General features: G+C 33.9%; 1 protein-coding gene across 9 annotated transcripts in view; it reads left to right on the top strand.

Annotated features, from left to right (window-relative positions):
• Window positions 1–22,940, top strand: part of DPY19L3 (dpy-19 like C-mannosyltransferase 3) — a 75,345-nt gene that overhangs the window by 38,058 nt on the left and 14,347 nt on the right. For 4 of the 9 annotated variants that reach the window (XM_037021452.2, XM_073226086.1, XM_073226088.1 and 1 more), the window contains 11 exons: window positions 1,645–1,766; window positions 2,368–2,513; window positions 4,336–4,459; window positions 4,996–5,130; window positions 11,812–11,943; window positions 13,692–13,793; window positions 15,392–15,465; window positions 15,638–15,796; window positions 18,649–18,771; window positions 19,143–19,254; window positions 19,873–19,929. In XM_037021452.2, the coding sequence (XP_036877347.1) occupies window positions 1,645–1,766; window positions 2,368–2,513; window positions 4,336–4,459; window positions 4,996–5,130; window positions 11,812–11,943; window positions 13,692–13,793; window positions 15,392–15,465; window positions 15,638–15,796; window positions 18,649–18,771; window positions 19,143–19,254; window positions 19,873–19,929 (1,286 nt within the window). Of the gene's footprint in view, window positions 1–737; window positions 932–1,644; window positions 1,767–2,367; window positions 2,514–4,335; window positions 4,460–4,995; window positions 5,131–11,811; window positions 11,944–13,691; window positions 13,794–15,391; window positions 15,466–15,637; window positions 15,797–18,648; window positions 18,772–19,142; window positions 19,255–19,872; window positions 19,930–22,940 lie in introns of those variants that run through there. The other 5 variants (XM_037021454.2, XM_073226085.1, XM_073226087.1 and 2 more) reach the window with 4 other exon arrangements.

Here is a 22,940-nt window from a genome sequence, read left to right as displayed (position 1 = left end):
CAGTGCCAGAATGGTCACATTCTGGTGTATATGCTCTTCTTGGCTTACAGATAGGCTCTTCTCTGCATCCTTACATGGGAGACAGAGACAGAGAGCAGCTCTCTGGGTCTTTTCTGATAAAGACACTAACCCTATCGTGAGAGCCCCACTCTCATGACCTTGTCTTATCCTAATTACCTCCCAAATGCTTCATTTCCAGATATCATCACACTGAGAGTGAGGGTTTCAACATATGAATTTTAGGGGGACATAGTCTGTCCATAACACTCATCTTAGTCTGGTAGGGCTGCCGTAACAAAATACCCGAGACTGGGTGGCTTAAACAACACAAATTTATTTTCTTTGAGTTCTGTAGGCCAGATGTCCAAATGAAGGTACTGTCAGGATTGGTTTCTGGTGAAGCCTCTCCTGGCTTATAGATGACCACCTTCTTGCTGTGTCCTCACATGGCCTTGCCTCTATGTGCATGCATAGAAAGTGAGGAAGCTCTTGCTTATCTGTTCCTTTTCTTAGAAGGACACGTAGATTAAGGCCTTACCCTAGGGCTTCTCATAACATTTATTACCTCCTCATAGGTACTATACAGACATTGGGATTATGGCTTCAACCTAGGAATTTGGGGGGACACAGTTCAGTCCAAAACACCTCCTGTTGGTGGGCATTTGGGTTGCTCCTGATCTTTTGCTTTTATAGATGGCACTGCATGAATGACCTATGTCATTTTGTCTTTTTGCCAGTCTGTCTTTGAAATCAGTTCCTAGACATGGGCTTCCTGGATCAAAGGGTAAATGCACATGCAATTTTTCTAGATATTGTTTAATTCTTCTCCATAGGGCTTACCCCATTTTGTATTCCCAACTACAGTATAAAAGGGCCTGCCACACCAACGGAGTATATTGTCAGACTCCTTGATTTTCTTCCAAGCTGATGGGTGAGAGATGATATCAGTATAATTTTAATTTGTTCTAATAGGAGTGAGGGTCTTTTCGTATGTGTGAAGACTTGTGTATATGTTTTCTTCTGCGAACTGTCTATTCACGCCTTCTATTAATTACTTTGATTATATTAGCAAATGACCTCAGTATAGCAATAGAATTCTACAACAACAGGTTGAATTCTCTCATTGTCCAGCCCCTATTTAAAACATGCTGCTATCATGGCAAAGGCGGAGAGCCAGTCTGCTGGTGGATACACACACTGTCCCTTAAGGATTCTGCTCAGACATGGTCTGTGTCACATCTACTCATATGGTGTCGGCCAGAACAAGCCAAATGGCCAAACTATCCTAGGGGAGTGGGGAGGCCACATATATTCTCCCAAAGGAGGTACTACAGGTCTTACGGCAGGATGGCACAGCAGGAGGATATAAAATACTCTTGCTTGGATTTCTGTAGAAGAACCATATGTCTTTTTTTTTTCAATATACTCACAGAAGTTATAATTTACTTATGTTTGTGAAAACATTTAAATAATGTCCATCTAATTTAAAGTTAGCTCTTTGAGGGTAGCATTGTATTTTATGCTTACTATTATATCCCCAATGCCTAACATTCTCTAGTACGTACTAAGGAATCTATGAATAGTTTCGAATGAATAAATAATTATAATTGTATTTTTTCCTGTTTTTTTCAAATACTAACCTAGGTTTTCATGGCTTAATATATGATAACAAAACTGAATCTATGAGGACAATTAACCTCCTTCAACGAATGAATATTTACCAAGAGGTTTTTCTCAGTATTTTATATAGAGTTCTACCCATACAGGTATGCTGTAGTTTTTAACATTGAATTGTTAATATCAGATGAAAGTCAAAATCTACCATTGTAAGTTGAAAGTTTCACATACATTATTCTGATCTTCAGCTGTCTTGTTATAAAAACAATACCCTAATTTTTATATATATTATGAACTTTATGAACTTTGCTTTTTATATTTTTATAAGATAGTTTTTACATATAGGTGTTTCCTGGCTTATAATAAATCTTTGCAGTCTAGAAACTGATAAATTTTCATTTGGAAAAATGTAATCACTCCTCAGTTATCTTTGAAATTAAAAAAAGGAATTTGCAAAATGACCATATCACAGTGACAACTTCTCCTATGAACAAGGTAGTAATGGACTGTTAGGAAAACTTGTCTGAAGGATGAATCCAGAGTCTCAAAGACTTCCTTGCCTCTTCTGCTCTTGGTAGTGAAAAGAGAGGCTCCTAGCACACTTCTACATGGGAAGGAGTGATGCACACTTATTATTTGGAATTAATACCAAGCTTCTAAATACTCAGTTTCCACTGTCATAGTTATTAAATGGCAATGAGAAGAATTAGGGCCTTCCTAACAAATATTTCTTATTGTTCCTTTTTACAGAACTATTTAGAGCCAGTTTATTTTTATATTTACACCTTGTTTGGGCTCCAAGCAATCTATGTCATAGCTCTTTATGTAACCAGCTGGCTTCTTAGTGGTACATGGCTATCAGGACTAGTAGCAGCTTTCTGGTATGTCACAAATAGGTGAGTTGCAATTAGTGTTCCTTTCTTCCTTTCAAAAATGTAAGTCAAAATGAAGTTACTTCATTTTTAGTTCAGAGAAAGTTGTTCTGCCACATTTGTATAGGAGTATTTTCTCTTTGGTTTACCTTTGTAGTATTTACTTGTCATATTTAATAAAGTAGAAAATCCTACTTCTATATATTTCCAGCTGAGGAACAGAACATTAAATTGCAATCATCTAGGGATTTAATTAAATTATATCCAAAAAACCCATGCAAGAGAATTAAAAAACAATATAATAGAGGATAATGTTATCAAAATATTTCCCTCAGTGTTTGCTATTCATTTTTATCAAATGGCTCCTGAGTTCTCTAGGAAAGTCCTGGCAAATATCTCTACTAATGATTATTAAGTTCCCTCTACAATGGAAATACTATATAAATACTTTAACAGGAATGACCAAGTGATTGTTTATGTTCCAAGGAGTAGAACTTTAGAACCCTCTGGGGAAACTATTACTTGTAGAAAAAAGTGGGTTTCATGAAACTCAGACATGGATTCAGCATCTCTACAAAAGTAAAAAAAAAAAAAATTGCAGTCATCTGTAATAATTCCAATTTTGTTACCAATTTGATCTGTGATCAGTATTTCTCCAGTCACATATCTCATTTCTTAAAGAGGTTTAATAATATCTTTACTATCAACTTTAATAGGGTTGTATGCACCTTATAATTAGCAAAGCAGAAAGCATTGTACAAATGCAAGGAAGTTCTTGCATTATTTAATTCATATCTATTAATTTCTAAATACTGGATCATTATGAAACAGCATTTTAAAAAACATATTCAAGATACATTGAATTATGACCTGACTTGGAGTAGTAACACCAATATTAAAGTCTTAAAACTTGGACATGAATTTTAATATTATTTTATTTTGTAATTCTAAGCAAATTACTTTTTATTTTACCCTTACTGAGTGTTTGCTATATGCCAAGCACTTTACAAAATGCTTTATATGTATTCTTTCAACAACCTTATAGGATAAGTACTATTATTATCACCATTTTAGAGGTGAGGAAATTGATACTTAAGAGGTTAAGTTGTGTGTGTGTGTGTGTCTATACAGACATATGTATTTATGTATAGATAAAAGGCATATATATATATATATGCATATGTATATCACACAGCTCAATCTTGGTCAGAATTCAAATGCAGGCTGTGAGACCATTTTGTTACACTGCCTCTTAACATTTTAATCCAACATACTACTCTTGCCAAGAGTAAATCAAAGACAAATTTATTGTTCCTGTTTTGAGTAAATAAAAGACATTTATTGAATGCCTACTCTGTGTAGGGATAGTTCTTGGGACTGAGTACACAAAGATGAAAATTTTACTTTCCCTCTAGGGGTTCACATTCAAGGGAGACAAGAAGGTTTTAAAGATTATTACCATTAACATATTTAAAACTCAAGTATAAAGCAGTAAAGAAATAGAGGGAGAATACAAAACATTCATTGCCAGTTGGCACTGATAAAGTTAGAGAGAAATAAGAGTGTGAGGCAGTTTGGCATGAGCATTCATGAGTTCAGGAGTCATACTGAACTGGGTTCTACCTCAGTTCTACCACTTAGCTAACTGCATACATGTGGAGTGGTTACTTAAATTTTCCAAGTGCCCATTTTATGTTACAGGGATGATGATAAGGACAAATAATTACTGAGAACCAATAACCAGAATCTGACTATACTTAATGTAATATATCTTTCATTGTAGGAAATCTTTGAGATAATTATAGTAAAAAGTATTGCATTGGCCATTTGTGTTTTCTTCATGCAGAATAGACACTACAAGAGTTGAGTTTACCATACCATTGAGGGAGAACTGGGCACTACCATTCTTTGCAATTCAAATAGCAGCAATTACATATTTCCTGAGACCAAACTTACAGCCTCTTTCTGAAGTAAGTTTTTATAATACTTTATATATTTTTGAATTCTCCAGTTTCATCTAAGAAGCTTCAGAAAATGTGATGTGTATAGTGTCCCATGCATGTGTATAGTTCTTATTCTATGACCAGTTTTTTAATTTGAGTTAAATTTTCTTTTTCTGAGTGCTTTCCTACTTTGCCAAGAAAATGTTCTCATTGTTGATGTTAAAAATGTACTGTACATAATTTATTCTTAAATAGTTGCAGCAAATGCACACACAATTTTGTGAAACTGTCAGAACTTTTAAGCCTTAGCTCTTGAGATGTGACTTGGTCCATTATTGCCTCCATAATTGTATGGAGTACACATACCTTATGTGAATATGCATATGCAGAGTGTCACTTTAGGATATTTAGAGATTAAATAACAAATGCAAGGGTTTTCAGAGCAACAGTTTATGGTTTTTCCATTTGGTTTATAGAGATATTGGCTGCTCTTGGGAAAATTTGTTTGCAAGGCTTTTTATTACTAGAGACATGTAAATTATACAAAGGTTTTCTTTTTACAGAGGCTGACACTTCTTGCCATTTTCGTATCAACTTTTCTCTTTAGTCTGACATGGCAATTTAATCAGTTTATGATGCTGATGCAAGCATTAGTGCTGTTCATACTGGATTCCTTGGACATGTTGCCAGCAGTGAAAGTAAGTTTTGGTTTCTTTTCTCATTTGAGATGGTCATTGTTTAGTGTTTAATATTATAGAATAAGCTCAAAATATGCACATGTGTAATGATAAAGTTGAAGCATTTCTTAGCTATAATGTAAATATGCTGTGGTCAATTGAGGATGAATAATTAATGCAGCCTAGTTTGACCATCTTAACTTTTTTATTATTTTTTTTTTTATTTTTTTGAGAGGGCATCTCATATTTATTGATCAAATGGTTGTTAACAACAATAAAATTCAGTATAGGGGGGTCAACGCTCAATGTACAATCATTAATCCATCTCAAGCCTAATTCTCGTCAGTCTCCAATCTTCTGAAGCATAACGAACAAGTTCTTACATGGTGAACGAATTCTTACATAGTGAATAAATTCTTACGTGGTGAACAGTACAAGGGCATTCATCACAGAAACTTTCGGTTTTGATCATGCATTATGACCTATAAACAATCAGGTCAAATATGAATATTCGTTTGATTTTTGTACTTGATTTATATGTTGATCCCACATTTCTCCTGTTATTATTATTATTTTCATTTTTAATAAAATGCTGAAGTGGTAGGTAGATGCAAGATAAAGGTAGAAAACATAGTTTAGTGCTGTAAGAGGGCAAATGTAGATGATCAGATGATCAGGTGTGTGCCTATGGACTATGGACTAAGTATTAATCCAGGCTAGACAAGGGCAGCAAGACATCCATGGATGCAGAAGATTTCTCTCAAAGCAGGGGGGGTGAGGTTCTGAGCCTCACCTCTGTTGATCCCCAAATTCTCACCTGATGGCCCCCCTGCGACTGTGCCTGTCTTAGGTTGTTCCTCCCTTGAGGAATCTTACCCGTCTCTGGCTAACCAGTCATCTTCCGGGGCCATACAGGGAAATGTAAAGTTGGTAAGTGAGAGAGAAGCCATATTGTTTGCAAAGGTTAGCTTTTTACTTCTTTGCAGATTTATGCCCTGTGGCTTCTATGCCCAGCACTTGTCTTGAGGTATCTTTACCACCTGGAGGAATTATGATACTCGGTAAATTCGATATGAGGCACGAATTCTATTTAAGGGTTGTAATTAGGAAGGAAGAAGAAAAGCTATAGAGGTAGCATATGAAGGAAACATGGGAGGATTGATTATTTCTTTGACATATCTTCTTGTATAGTACCTTAAGTATGTATAAGTTTTAAACTACTAACTAATTTGCACACACATATTAACATAATAGGAATACGGTGACATAAACAAAGCAAATCTATAATTACCATCCATCTCCAGTGAAGCCAAGAAAACCATTTAGGCACCCTAGGCATTTGTGAAAATTTATCTATGATATGATGGATATTGTCCAACTGTACTTGAACCATCAGACAAATTAAAGCAGCCCATTTCTGGGATCTGTTCACATCCCATATGTTCTTTTAACCATAGATAGTCTATAGTCATGAGATTTTGGAGTGCTACAACTTGCACCCCTCCCAACTCCTGGTTGAGTTCCAACAGTACAGATCCGGTCAAATTCGTTGTCTCACTGTATGCACATGCCAGCCTAGACATCTCCCTCCTCATTCCTATGGCAAGTCCAGGAGACGGTGGGCTGGATGCAGCCACAACCGCAGCATCGTCCGGATACCTGGGGAGGCTTTTTGATGATCATCCCCCGGCACAAGTCCTCCAGAGAGTGCTGATGCCGGAAGCTCCTCCTCATATCGTATCTTAGTTCATTTTCTGGGTATCCAAGCTAGGCCTTGATCTTCTGCATAGAAACAAACAGACCCTTTGCCCACACTTTGACATGCCCTCTATACCACTGTGCAGAACTCATTGGAGGTCAGCACACAGTAACTGCCTTTTTTTTTTTTTTTTTTTTTTAATTAAGAGAAAGGAATATTATCAGAAAAGAGTACCTCCATAGCTTGACCATCTTAACTTTTATTCTGCTTATTTTACATTAAAAGATGGACTTATTTAAAGCACAAATGCATCAGTTGTCCTTCATAGAGATGACTTTAATTTTAAAATGTAAATTAGCTCTTTTAAGATGTGTTGTATATATTGCCTTTTTTCTCTCCAAGAAAGTCAGTGGGTATATAACAACAATTCTGTGGTATTTGACAAAATTTTCATAGTAACATTTAACAGGTAAGGGATGTGAATCCCTGTTAACTGGCCAGTGGTCACATGTGAAATAAGGCAATTGTAAAGAAATTTTTGTTTTTCTTCTTGTGTGCTGCTGACATTTAATTGCATGTTTTTTTTTCATGTGCAGAAATATATTTTAATATATTGTGTATTTTTTTAATTGCTCATAGTTACTATTATGAATTAACAATAAGCATTTTCCAAGCGTATTATCTCCAGATCTAAGGCAGTAATATGGTCTAATCCAGAAGAGCTGCTCATTTATTCCATGTCAAAAGCAGTACAACAATCTTTGGAAAGCGACTGAATCTGAATTGGGAAACATTAAAGTACACATTGTCTATCTGCAGAGCCACTGTAAAAGGATAGGCATTATAGAAAATTCCAACCTGTGTAAGACATTTCCCCACCCACAGGAAGTTTGACATATAGCTTGGGAAATAAAGATACAACTAGAACAAATAGGGAGATGTCTATATATCTATCTATCAAAAATAGACATCAGTTTATAGTAATGATGAGTTAGAAGTCTAGAAGAAAGTTCTTTTTAGGCTAGAAAGATTTCATAGAAGTGGGAGGCTAGAACTGGGTCACAAAAGAGAAGAACAATTTGGATGGAGTATGAGGGGGCAGGTTATGAAAGTAAAATACAATAAAGCCAGTAGATAAGGCAAAGTTAAAATATTTATATATGTCTGTGTGTGTATAATGCTTATATACATATGCTATTAAATAATGATAATAGAGCTCCAGATGCCTCCAAAAGCCACATGTGCAAATGAAGCTGATCTATTCCTGTCTGTATTTGCCTGCTTTTCCTGTTCTGTAACCTCATTGTACTTTGTCCATGGTGACTTGTAAGCTAAGGGGAAGGAGTGCCTAAATGCCATATTATGCACCTACTAGGCCAGTTGATCTTCCTTCCCCTCCTTGTATGTAATACCACTTTTTCCCTCTTTCTAGCAAGTAATTTTAACATAAAAAATAAATTAATCATGTTGAGCCATTTTGAAAAAAATAAAATTTTTCTGTAGTGTAGTTTTACAGTAGGTATCAAAAGCCTAAAAATGTGTTTTCCCTCTTACCAACACTTCCTAAGGAGATTTATCCTAAGGAGTTTATCAAACATGTTCATTTTAGTTATACTGTAGTAAGGAAAAGCTGGAAACAGTCAAAGTCGATGGTAGTAGGGTATTATTAAATAAATATGGCGCATCTATGTAATAGAGTATTATATAACCATTAGTTTACCCTCTCACTTTTTTAAAAAGTAAAATATATAGAGAGAAAGTGAGAACTTTCTGAAAGATACTCATTAAGGTATTGACAGCCAGGTACATGATTAATGTTCTTATATTCTTTTGGTTCTTTAGATCTTCTGAATTTTTCTGTTACAAACCTGTATTTTTTTCTTCTAAAATGAGAAAAGAGAATAAAAGGTACTGTTGGTGCACACACACAAAAAAAAAACTAAAGAATAATACAGCTAATTTATTTCATATGAAATTCTAATCTTTGTTGAACTTTTATATTTGAAACTATGTTGGTGTTAGAAGTTGTTATAAGTATCACTATTTAAAAAGGAACAGTAGTATAGTGAAAGGATCCTAAGTTATAAAACCAAATTGTTGCTCTCAGCTATGAAAATAACTAGGTCTTTAAAATTTGGCAAGTTATTTAACTTCTTGGAGCCTTAGCCTTCATAAATTGGAATCACTAATCTGTAATCATGTCAAATGGGGAAGAGTCAGAAATAATTGTATAGAAACAGGTAATACAAATTCAGAACCTGATGTAGTGACAAGAAGCAGTATGTTCTTCAGCACGTTACCTTTTCGTGGATGATCGAAAATCTCTTACCATTCAAAAGGTTAAGCTTTCAGTCAGAAATGTGTATAGGGTTTTAAAATGTAAAGCAGAACACTAAATGGTATTGTAAAGTATATACTTTTACTCCATTAAATATTAAGAATACGGAGGTTAATAAAGCTTTATTAACCCATTGCAAAGACAAGACACATTAACCATCAATGACCTAAGAGATCATTTTAAAGCACTCCATATGGTTCCAGACAAGATGAAGTAAAAGCACTTCTCCCTATTCCTCCCACTAAGTACAACTAAAAGCCCCAGACAATACATATAAAATAAACATAAGATTTTGAGAGGTGACAAAAGAAAGCAGACTGCCTAGTGACCCCAAGAGCAGAGGAAGAATGTGGCAGTGAGTTCCTTGGATTTTCTTTTTGTCTTATATATCCCATGCCTGTCTACCTCCATCAGCAGAAGTTCAGTGGAGAGGCTAGACTTCCACCTTGCCCAGCTGTAGCAAGGTATTCCGCACTTCCTGTCAGGGCCATGTCAGAAGTCTGTTGGGAAGGCACAGCTTTCACCAGCTCTCAGAAGGATCAGTGAAGGCAATGAGGAGAATCCCCCCAATCCCACCCAGTGGGAATGAGGCATCCCTTCCCCTTGCTGCCAGGATGGTGTCAGAAAAGAAAAGTTGGATTTTAACCACAACTCAGAAGTAACAAGTCTCCCCCTCCCCCTTTACCTGAGAAAATGGCATTCATTCATTCATTCCTCCAATATTTATTGAGTGCCACTGTTCTAGTGGGCATTGTTTTAGGTGCTGGGGATACAACAGTGAACAAAATGAGGAGCTGCAGGAGTCCCCCCTTACCCATGGTTTCAGTTACCCACAGTCAACTATGGTCCCGAAGCAGATGATCCTCCTTCTGACATACTTTCAGGTGAATAGTAGCCTAATGCTAAGTCATGCACCTCACTTTATCTCATCACACTGGCAGTTCATCATCTCACATCATCACAAGAGGAATAAGTATAGTACAATAAGATATTTTGAGAACACATTCACTTAGCTTTTATTACAGTATATTCTAACAGTTGTTCTATTTTACTCCTAGTTTTTAGTGTCATTGTGCCCAGTTATAAAATTAAACTTTATCATAGGTACATTTGTGTAGGAAAAAAACATAGTGTATATAGGATTCAGTAGTTTCCACAGCAGGCATTCGCTGGGGGTCTTGGAATGTATCCCACACAGATAAGGGAGGACTACTATAATCAGATAAAATGATCTAAGGATTTTTTTAAAGGATATTCATAAATTAATTTCAATGATAATAAAAAGCTGGAAACACTTAAGTAACCCAATGGCAGACAAATTATGACATATGGTGGCATGTTATGTACCATTTAAAATTAAGTTTTTACAGAATAGTCATTGATGTGAAAAAATTACACAGTGTAATGTGAAATAAATAAAATGCTACTTGAAATATCATTCACCACTATAAAATCAATAATATTTCTATAGTTAATAGCATTGGCTTTTGACTCAAGAGCCCACCTTTCTATCCACTACTTTTTCTTTTTAATGTTTTTCTGAGTTTTCTAAATCTCCTACAGTAGGATATGTTATCTTTATAATCCTAAAAGCTGTAAGCATCCATTTCCCTGAGTTTCCAGTAACACCGAGCAAAAGCACTGACTGTTGCAGGCCTTCCTTTTAAATGCTTGGTATAAGTTTGTTTCCTTTGGTATTAAGAAAACCAAACTATGGGGAAAATATGACCTGCTACTGCATAAAAGTGGAATTTTTGATATGTGAATATGAATGTAGAATCATCTAATTTGAAAGAGAAGGGAAAAAGGATCAGCTCTTAATTAGAGGCTCTCTTGTTTTCTTTGTGGCATATTTTTTGTGTTCAAGTTGGTTGAGTTTAAACAATTTTTATTACATCAAGAGCTATCTTTAGTAAGTGCTTATTATATGCTAGGCATTTTGATACAATCCCACAACCAGTCCTTAAGCCAGGATCTTTAAGCAGCTCTGAGGAAGGTGTAATCATAGTGAACTAATTTCTGCACATCAAAGTCCGTCAGCTGATTTATGCCAGACTCAGCACTGTAGTACAGGTGCTATGACTCCAGGGCTCATGTTTTTGACGGCTACATTGTGCTGCCTGCTACAAACCAGTAAGGTGGAAGGATAAAGCCTTGCTCCAGGAGTTTTCAGTCTAATGGGGGAATGAGGCCCATATATAAATGGATAAAATGAAGCGATGTATGATACAACCCTGTAAATGTGGGAAGTTAGGAAATAATGGAATGCAGTAAAATACCAATGGTTGGAATATGTTTAAATACTGATTGCTAGAATATGACAAAATACTGCAGACTGTAACTGTATAAGAATTTAGAAGAAAATTGATGACTACAAACCATATTTGCCTATTTCTAGAGTATTTATACTATTGTTTGCTTCTAATTCATATTAGCTGTTCATTTCCTCTTTAATTAGTATTATGAAATTTTAAATGTTCTGAAATTAAAAGTTATAGAAAGAATGTGTATGATTCAGTTTCCTTTTTTAGATTGTAGCACTTGAAGCTCGGTCTATTCCTGCATTATTTGTCACTTGAAATGTATCTGGCTAGTGACCAATGTGTTAGCATGTCATAATCTCTTGACAAAATCTGTTTAACAGTCAAATCTTTGGTTGTTGTAGGCAACATGGCTATATGGTATCCAGGTAACAGGTTTATTCCTGGTCTGTGTTCTTCAGTTTTTTAATTCCATGATTCTTGGATCATTGCTTATCAGTTTTAATCTTTCAGTATTAATTGCAAGAAAACTTCAGGTAAGACTTTTATCCTTAAAGTAAACTTTTTTTTAATTATGTGGTTGATTGGACCTTATTTTCATACAGGATACAAAGGAAAACTTACTACCAAATTCCCACTAAACAGCACTAGGGCATTTCTGTTTTCAGGCGTCTGATGTGCCATCCCTTTTATTGACATTGATGTTTATTATGTCTTAGAGAACTGGAAACTTTATTCAGAGTTTAGCCGAAGATGCTTATTTGAATAGCATTGATCTAAAGCTAAAAGATAAATCTTTTTTACCTTTTTTTGTATGTGAATTCAAAAGTAAGAAGAACGTGTTGCTTGTGGAAATATGTTCATTACAGTCTTTCAAATTGGTGGACACCTTGTTATTATTTGATGTAGTAAAACTACTCTTTCTCTATCCATACCATATTATTGATTTTTAAGTGAATTAAAATTAACTCTGTTTTGAGACTTTTGAGAATCCAAATAAATACCTTTAGAAATAATGGGACATTTCAAACATATTTGAGAACACTGACATAAGTTCCTTAAATTCACATGAGATTTAGGAGTCAATTGTTTTTCCTTAATAATGTCACAAAGCCTATTTTCTCTCTCCTAAGCATATGAGAAAGATTTCTCATAAACACTTTTTTTTTTTTTCAGATAACTATATATATATATATTTTTTTTTGAGAGGGCATCTCTCATATTTATTGATCAAATGGTTGTTAACAACAATAAAATTCAGTATAGGGGGGTCAACGCTCAATGTACAATCATTAATCCATCTCAAGCCTAATTCTCGTCAGTCTCCAATCTTCTGAAGCATAACAAACAAGTTCTTACATGGTGGACGAATTCTTACACAGTGAATAAATTCTTACATGGTGAACAGTACAAGGGCAGTCATCACAGAAACTTTCGGTTTTGATCATGCATTATGACCTATAAACAATCAGGTCAAATATGAATATTCGTTTGATTTTTGTACTTGATTTATATGTTGATCCCACATTTCTCCTATTATTATTATTTTTTTTATTTTTAATAAAATGCTGAAGTGGTAGGTAGATGCAAGATAAAGGTAGAAAACATAGTTTCATAAACACTTTTTTATCAAGAATCTATTTTGTTTTCCATTTGCGAAGAAGAAATCCTTTTTCTAACTAGTCTTTTGCATAAGAGCTGCTATAGACAAACTGTCACAAAGATTTTGAAAAACAGGCTTTCAGATGACTATCAGATACAGTCATTCTCATTCATTCTTCTAACCTTAGTTGTAAATAAACATTATTCATATTTGAATTCTTTAGATATTATATTTAATAATCTGTAAAGTAATCTGAGAGTTATAAGAAAACTCATATATCAAAGAGCACAATTTACTTCTTTATGCCTTTTTAATTGGGTTATAACTGTGTCTGTTATATATGAACTAATGGATAAATGATCAAAAGATTTGTTCAGTCATTATATCCTGAGTACCTTCTAAGTGGCACATTCTATACTCTGGTTACAAAGGTCTTTAAAAAGAAGGCTAGGGCAAACTCCTAAGATGAGTTTATTATTAAGGGGTTCACTTGCTATTAGAAAATCACAAATATTAAGACAATGTAAGCTCATGAAAATTAGTAGGTTATATTTGTCACATATATTTTCCCTCTGTGTATTGCATGATCCAGTGTTTTAAATATTTAAATAATCTCATCTTAAATGTTTATGAAATTATATTAAAATTTAAGAATTAAAACTCAACTCTTTCAACCTCTAGAAAAATCTGAAAACTGGAAGCTTCCTTAATAAGCTTGGAAAACTATTGTTACATTTATTTGTGGTTTTATGTTTGACACTTTTTCTCAACAACATTGTTAAGGTAGGTTAATAAAATGACACTTAATTCAGTTTTTACTTTGTTTCAGTAACGAGATTGCTTTCTTGACTTTAATAATTGATTTATATTAACTCTTTAACGTGTTCTGCCTGGAATTTACCTTTTGAGTTATTAAACTTTTTAGATGCTTGACTTTAAGAAGATTAAACCAGTATTTCTCTAAATTTAAAAAATTCTATTTTTTAAAGATAGTTTTCTGTACTGTGGTACAAAAAAATGGACACATAATTTTTATTGGGTTAAGCTAATAAATAAACAGGGTTTACTGTCAAAACTACAGTGATTGATTGAGATGGCTTTGCCGCTGCTAGATGGCTGGTCTCAGAATAAGGACATCTGCATGTACATGTACAGACTTCTTCTCTCTGAGAGAATGGCACTCCCTCTCCTGCCTTTGACTGTCAGGAAAAAAAAGACTCTGCATTCAATCAGCCACATTAAACACTTCCACTACATGTCTTTGTCACATGTTCTTAAACTCCACACAGTTCAAAAGCTTATTTGAGCAAAACAATCAGCATTTCTGAAAGATTGACAGAAGATACGCGGTTCATCCAAATCCCTGCTCCACAAATTCTGTAATCTATGCCTGGATTAAGCCAGTTGAAAGCTACATATCTGGCCACTGTTTTTTGACTCCCCAAACAATAATGTCTATTGAATTGCACTTGATGTTTTGCCAGCTACCTACACTGAGAGGAATTAGAAAAAATAGCCCTTGAGACTCCTTACTATTTTTACCATGGCCATGAAAAAAAAATTTCTTGAGTCTCAGTTCCAGAACTGTTAGAATCTCTTCTGACCAACTGGTTTGTTTTAATCTTATAACCCTGCAAGTAACATTAATAAATGCTTTGATCTCCCTCTTTGCGTTTGCTAATAGAATGTGTAAGCCCAGAATTGTGGCCTGGCTTATCTCTAGTGAATATGTTTTTGTCTACTGACCTCAGTTCTAGATTCATTTTATTCTCTTTTCTATCTTTGTTTTTCTTCTGATAGAGTTTCTTCACCCATTTATGCTGCATGGATTTTTGTAACCCATGAATTAAAAATAAAATTATAACATAATCACTAATGATAAACACTGGCATTTGTCTGTTCACCCCTTGAGGGTCACTACTGGGTCTTGACTTGCCTTTGTGTGAATGAGTCTTACATCAGCTATATCTGTAGACAAAAAACCCTGAAGTCAAACAGGCCTTGTGGGTTTCAGATCATCATATTATTAGTGTTCTGATCTAAAATATAGGACTTGCTGGGCTTCAGCCATCTCCCTCTCCCTGAACCCAAAGAAGCTCATTTTTATCTATTTTACATACTGAATTTATGCATAAGATTTTTGTTTGAAAAAATGATTCTGCTAAGAAAAAAAAGGAGTGGAGGGAGTGTTAAAGTCCCTGCTTTAGAGTTACTCAGTTCTAAAAACTATTGTAAACATTTACTAATTTTTATACACATTTGTGCACACACACTTACATTCCTATTTAACTAGACCCTGAGTGTATGTATTCATTGGGAAATTAAAAGGAAACCATGCATAAGACACTAATAAGAATTTTCCATTTCTCCCTTCTCAATAGAAAATTCTTAACCTGAAGTCAGATGAACACATATTTAAATTTCTGAAGGCAAAATTTGGGTTTGGAGCAACAAGGTATGACTGAATTTAAAATTTGTGTTCCTTTTTGTATTAAATCAGCAGGAACTTTTAAACTTAAGTTGTCATTGTGCCTTCAATTATTAATTTCAGGCTCATTTTGAGGAAAAATTTGTAGTTTACTTATTTTGTATTAAATTTAATACTTTGCTTTCCATTTGTTCCCTAGAGATTTTGATGCAAATCTCTATCTGTGTGAAGAAGCATTTGGCTTCCTGCCTTTTAATACATTCGAAAGGCTTTCAGATACTCTCCTCTTCTATGCTTATATATTTGTTCTGTCCATCACAGTGATTGCAGCATTAGCTGTTGTCTTCCATAATCTCAGGTATGGTGTATTTCAGAAATCTACTTACATGCTTTAATGAACTTGTCCTATGTTGCAGAAGAATTGCTAAGCTAGAAATCAAAATATCAGACACAAAACAGTATTACTGTTCAGCTTGAAGGGGGAACATATCCAATTTAGAGTGGATCCCACTCTCAGTAGGTATGGGTAGAGTAGTGAAAAGACAGCAAAAAGTAATGAATGCAATACAAACTGGTCTGGGTTTAACTCTGGCTTGTACTCTTGGGAATGCTGTAATCTTTGAGCTGGTTATAGAACCTTTCACTATTCCCATTTCCCTTTCTGTAGAACAGGAATACTATTAGTGTTTACTCTGCAGGGTTTTGTTAGAAGTAAGTCAAAACTTCATGAAGTGCTTAAAATAGTGCCTCATGCTGAGAATGTTTTGTAGATTTTAGCTATCCTTAGCTAGTATTTTATTGATTCATAGTTCATATTTTGTTCCCATTTTAGTTTCCTGCGATTTCTACTTTCTCTTTCTAGCTGCCTTTTTTATTTTTCATGCAGTATCAAGATTTAACCATTGTTTGTTTTGTTGGATCTTGTGTTGCAGTAGACCATAATTAATAGCATTTACTAAAGTCTTAAGTAACATTTGATGATTTTTTTAAACTTAGCATGTCTAGTAATCTAAAAGAAAATTAATATAAAGGAATATAAAGACTTTTAAAACTTATAGAATACCTACTATCAAGCTGATGGAGATTTTTGCATTTACTATCCATGTTAAATTGAAAGAAAATTAAGTGTAAGAAGTTGAAGCTACTGTCATTGTGAAAACTTAATGAAGCTCAGAAGAAAGCCTTTTTGTATGTAGTTACTTTGCCAATTAAGGTGCCAGTGAACTGTGATTCACAGCCACCAGAGAGTTGTGCTGGGAAAAAGTCATGAAAATGAGCCTGTATCAGTTGAGGTGTTTCATGATTATTAAGAATGAAGCAACATTGAACCATGAAAATATTTCATTGACTATAAACTATTTTAGTATCTTTCAGAAGTGTTCTTAGCCCAAGATAAAATTTAGCCCTGTGAAAATAGATGGAAATTATTCTAGACAGTGTAATTTAATATTATTCCAGACACACCAAGTGTGCACAGGACTCTTAGACTGCATGCAGAATAGGAACTCAGATGGCCTGCAGTGTTTTATGAAAATGTCTGCTATGCTCAGTGTGAATCTATGAGCCATCTCGGTAGGCTGGTTTGGTGTATGAGTATAGATAAAGATTTTACAACATCCTCATCTACCAGGTAGGAATATTAGGAGTTTATTAGAGGAAAAGCACTATGTTAATATAGTAGTTTAAGAATTACGGAATCTTAATATAAATTAACTTCTAAGTAATTTGAAGGCTGTTTTATCTTGCCAGGTATTTGAAGTATTTCACCTTTTTAGGACTGAGAAAGATGATACCATTATGTTTCTACAGCATATCAGCATTAGTGTGAAGAATACAACTGAAGGGGCACCCTGCTGTGTATTCATGGGGTTCATAAGAGCTTTCTAGATTGGCTGGGGACATGGGGGAGATGTTGCAGAATTCTCTCAGGTATCAAGGACAGCTGAAAGCATATGTTCTCCTTATCTGGAGGAGATCTTTTAGTATCAATATGCAAGCCAGAATGTGGGTAGTAATATATAATATATAAATAACGATTATTACCAGTGGTGAAATTTGCCTTAGAGTATCATTTTAATGAATCTAGGGTGATGAAAGGAGCATTATAGGAAATAATAGCTCTCTAGCTACATAGAAGTATCATACATATCCAAGTCTATTGGATTTGTATGAAGGATAAAGCAGGGCCTTTATAAAACTATTATTTTCATCTTTAGCTGGTGGCCCTTACTGTTGTTTTCTTTTCCCCATGACAACAAATTGTGCAACATCTGCATCCACTCATCCATCTCAGCATCATTAAAGTGGAGACAACCAGACAGTACATGCTTCTCAAAATGATGCAAGAGAGTACATTAGATCCCCATGAAGTGTTCTTCCCAAAACAAATGAACTTGATTCTAATAATTAACCTCTAGATCTAATTACAAGTTTATAAGAAACATGGGTACAGAGAACTGTATTAAACACCAACACAGGGAAAAAATCAGCCAAATCTAGAAGGGAGAATAGTTATAGGACAAATGATACATTTTCTTCAGCTAATAAACCACCTTGAAAGCTGGGAGAGGATGGGATACTTTAACTGATTGAAAGATAATTTAAGAAGGCATTGATGAAATGCAGTGTGAAAGGTTTGGATCCTGATTCAAAGGAACCACCTGAAAAAAGCAATTGCAATAGACAGTAGAACATGCACAGGTGGTAAATGATGTTAAGGAATCGTTGTTGATTTTATGGGTGTAGTCACTTAAATGTAGCCATATTTGATTTTAAAAATTTGTTATACATATGAGGTATTGGTAGGTTAAAAATGTGATCATTGTTTCATAAAGAAAGTGAAATCTAATTTATGGATGCATTTTTACTTTTTCTTATTTATAAAAATTAAGAGTAGTAGTAACTCTTAAAATCTTTAAAGACTTCTTACAGTTTATTCCAAAAGGGTTTTTTCTTTTCTCTTGTAATTTAAAGGATTGAAGCACTTTAAATTTTTATTTAAATTAAAATGAAATCTGTTAAATTTTAGTTATGCTAATTATTGATGCATTGATATTATACTTTTAGCCTCAAACAAATTCAAAATTGATGAATGCTGATTCATTTTATCTTAGGAAAATAATACATTTCTAAATATATGAGGCATAAATTTCTTGTATCTTCTTTAGAAAAGATTGAACTAAAATTATGTATGTGTGCTATTTTATTCAGTAATTCTTCAAATCAACAATCCATGGGTAAAGTGGGAAAGTGCACAATCAGCCTGAAACCAGAAACTGCCTACAACTTAATACATACCATTCTGTTTGGATTTTTGGCATTGAGTACAATGAGGTATTTTTGTCTTATTTCTTTGATTTTTTTTTATACCATTCTGTACCTGACACAGTTTAGCAATATGATTTGGAAACTGACAATTATCTCCATTAATAATTATGATTCCCATAAAAATGTCCTTGTTTACTGTCTTCAGTATAAAATATTATTTTTGACCAGTGTTTCCTAATTATCAACATTCCTCTATTTTTATTTACATGATAGTTCTCAGAAGGCAATGAGATTAGCAACTAACCCTTTGGCAGATGGATTCTACATAGTTTTAATAAGATTTTACCATCACAAACAGTATAGCTGCCTTTATGGCTGTGGGACCTGATTTCTGCACAGGAGCACTTGTTGACCTTTGCCTATTTCTGTTCTTCCAGAATGAAGTACCTCTGGACATCACACATGTGTGTGTTTGCATCATTTGGCTTATGCAGCCCTGAAATATGGGAGTTACTTCTAAAGCTGATCCATCTTTATAACCCAAAGAGAGTCAGTGCTCTCCCTTCTTCTATTTCATTTTATAACCTTAGTATTTCTTTCATACCAATTCTTTTTTTTTCACTAGTTGCCTGTACATCAGTCTGACAAAATGGATACCAAAATTTGAAACTAGAAATAGATAATTTAAATTATGATTTTATAAGGAGTTATTTTTAAATAATTTTATTTCTTAAATTATTTATTTTTCCAGACTCTAAATTTAATAATATTGATTAATATAGAATTTGGAAATACTGAAAATACAAAAACAAAAATTAGAAATCACTCATACTTCCATTATTCAGAGTAATTACTATTATTATTATAATGTATCATCCTTAAGTAATTATTTATAAGGATATGCTCATAATTAACAGCATATAAATTCAGTTTTGAGTTTTTCTGCCCTATAAATTCATTAGGTGGCAATATGGTAGAAGGGGCTATAAATACCTTATGAATGATTGGGATCCTTACATTGACACTTATGTTGCTTGGCACATTGGAGACTCATACTCCAATTAAGTTATTTTTCTGTTTATGAAAAAGGCATATGTTTACAAAGCAAAATTGTAAGGCAAAAGTGTTCAAAATATTTGTAATCTAAATAACATCTTTCTCATATAGGTATATATAATGCGGTATTCAGTACCAATATTAATACTGCTGTATCTATGCTACAAGGTAAGACTGATTTTCCTCATTCTTGTCATTAATCTGTTTAGCAGAATAATTGCTTTGACTCATTGTGCTTTGTATATTATTGGCAAATAGAGTGGTTTGCAGAGGTCGTAAATGTTTCCTTCTCTTCTTATAAAGTCAGGTGGCATTGATAGGAAAACTGATTTGTTTCCCAAATAGTATTTAACGAGTAAAAGCATTTTAGAAAAAACTACTTAATTTTGGTTTTAATTTACTATTCAGCTGATGCAAATTCTAAACATAAAGATGTTTTCAGACCTATTTTGAGGTGAATAAAGTAGAAAAAGTTTTATCTAGAGTAAGAGATCTTAATGCCTCTCATTTTACTTTAACCTACATATTTTATTAAATAATTAAAATCATCTTTGTAAGAGGGCTGGGCACATATAAATATACACAGTCTAAAATGAGCTTTGTTGACTATCCTTCAGTTTCAATAGGAAGTAATAAAAATCTTCATATTCTTCGTTGACTAATTTCTAAAACAGCATTAACTGTGCTTCAGTTCAAAGAATCCTCCATAAGAGACAGTGAATCATTGAAAGACTGGCTACTTTGTGTCTCCTTTATCACATCTTTGATATTTAGAGGCTTGAATTGTCACCTGGACAGGTAGCCCAGCATGTGTCATCCAACTGAGCTTTCACCCTTTTTAAAAAAAATGTTACATTTTTTTTTTAAGTTTAGATTTTTTTCTTCAAATGTTGTTTTACATTGCAAAAATGGATTTGAAACTGTACTGTCTATATATAGCCCTCAAGTTGAGATGGTGGCTAAGATGGGAAAGAGGGGGTACCTCACCCACAGAGAGGATCAGCTTTTGGTTGTATTTGCTTTATAACTTTTAATAATTTAAATATAAATATAAAAAATTTATTTTATAATAAGTTTATATTTCCATTTAAGATTTTATTTGAAGCAAAGGTTTTAGGCTAAGAAAAAAGGTTTGCTAATCACTGTTGTTTTGTAAATATCCAAAAAATCATGTTCTGTCATGTTCCTTTCTATCAAAACACTGTTATGGGCAGAGCATGGTGCTGATTCCTAGATACTGGAAAATATAAATAGATTATTTCTACCCCCCTGCCTCTGGGAATTTTATTGTTTTAATGTAAATAAATGAAACTTCTTAAAAACATCTGGAAAGCAACATCTGTGGATTAAACAGAATATATGTTTAATAATAAATGAGGTAACTACCTTTATACATTGATTCTGAGGGATAAAACACCCTCCTTACAGAACAAAATACAGCTCATCATTCTTACCTCACCATTAAAGAGTTACTCACACTGTAACAATCTTTTTCCACTGTGTTGTGTGCAGGCTGAGTTTCTTTAATGTCTCAGCTATTTATCTGAAATTTTATTGATTTTTTTTTTTGTAAAGCTATTTGAAGACTTCTTGATAAAATTGAGGAAGGACAGTATAGAAGAAATAAACTGTAGAGCATTGGCTCTCAAAGTGTGGTCCCCAGACAAGTAGTGTCAGCATCACTGGGGAACTTGTTAGAAACACAGACTTTTGGGTCCCGCTCCAGACATACTGAAGTATCAGAAACTGTGGGTGTGGGGTCCAGAAACTTGTTTTAAGCAGCCCTCCAGGTGGTGCTCATGTACCATCAAGTGAGAAATCCCTGCATACGACAGGCGTCTCAGCAGCAGTGATGCTGACATCTAAACAGGTAATTCTTTGTCATAGAGGGCCATCCTGTGCATTGTAGGACAGGCATCTGTCCCTGTCTTCCCTCACTAGATGCCAGCAGCACCTCACTTCAGTTGTGACAGGCAGAATGTCTAGACATTTCAAAACATCCCCCTGGAGCTGGGGCAAAATCCCTTCCCACACCCCTCTTAAAAACCGTTGCTATTGAAGAATCAGTTATAGCACTGAAAAAGCCACCATTTCTAGGAAATCTTTATAGCTATTTCCAGAGTAAGAGAGCTGATAATACTGAAGAATCATTCCAAAGACCACTGGCCTATCCGCTCAGTGTTGGGCTTTAGAAATCCTAATGTATCCAGCTTTCCTTGTATTAAATAGTTCAGATATTTCAGTTTCTCAAAACTTATAAAATATAAATTCACAATGAAAATAAAGATGTTATGTATATTAGGAGCAACCCTGAAACTGACTGTTTTCCAACTATTGAACAGATTTGTCTATAAGTAATATAAACTCATGTATTTCAAAGCCTGATTTTAGTTTTACATAGCATTTGTAATGAGGATTTCAAATTTTCTTGTTCATAATACCAATTTTGCTATATATATTTCTAGGTTAATCCTGTTTCAAAGGGAAGAGCATATATTAATTCTGAGTAGAATATCTACTCTAAAATGAAGGGTTTAATAAAATTATTACCCTTATGTTGATTGACTTAGATTGCTGAAATCTTATATAAACTACTAATCATTTAGAAACAGCGTTTAGTTAATTCAGCACTTATTTTCTATTGTTTAAGGAGTTTACTATAAGACTATGTTATTAGATTTTAACATTTTCAGAACTAACAGCAACTTTCAAACTAGAAAAATATCTAATATACATTGAATTCATATATTTCAAAATTTTTTTTACCAAAAGAATTAGAATATATTTAAAAGTTGGTATTCTTTTATCAAAATTAATTGGGATAATGGATAATTGAAATATTACAAACATACCAATCAGTAGTTTTTATATTACAAACATACCAATCAGTAGTTTTTATTATATCTCTTCTAAAACCTAGAACCAATAATACTAACACCTATCTTCCATCACTAGCAATTTCCCTGATTCACCCACCCAGGAGACAAGATGTGAATGAGCAGAAAAAATAGTCAAAGATGAGATGAAAAAAAAGTGGTAGAACTAAAACATAGACCAGTCAGGTGCCACTTTGTTTCTAGTTAGTGGTTTTAAATAAAATTACTCTATTTTCAACATTAATAAAGCACAGATAGTCATTGGCCTTCTATTCCAATGTATGAAGTGAATTCCACAGTTTA

The sequence above is a fragment of the Manis javanica genome, chromosome 17 (assembly GCF_040802235.1).
Source record: "Manis javanica isolate MJ-LG chromosome 17, MJ_LKY, whole genome shotgun sequence".
Taxonomy (NCBI): domain Eukaryota; kingdom Metazoa; phylum Chordata; class Mammalia; order Pholidota; family Manidae; genus Manis; species Manis javanica.
The sequence above is the reverse complement of the archived record's forward strand: the minus strand, read 5'-3'. Positions and strand labels throughout refer to the sequence as shown.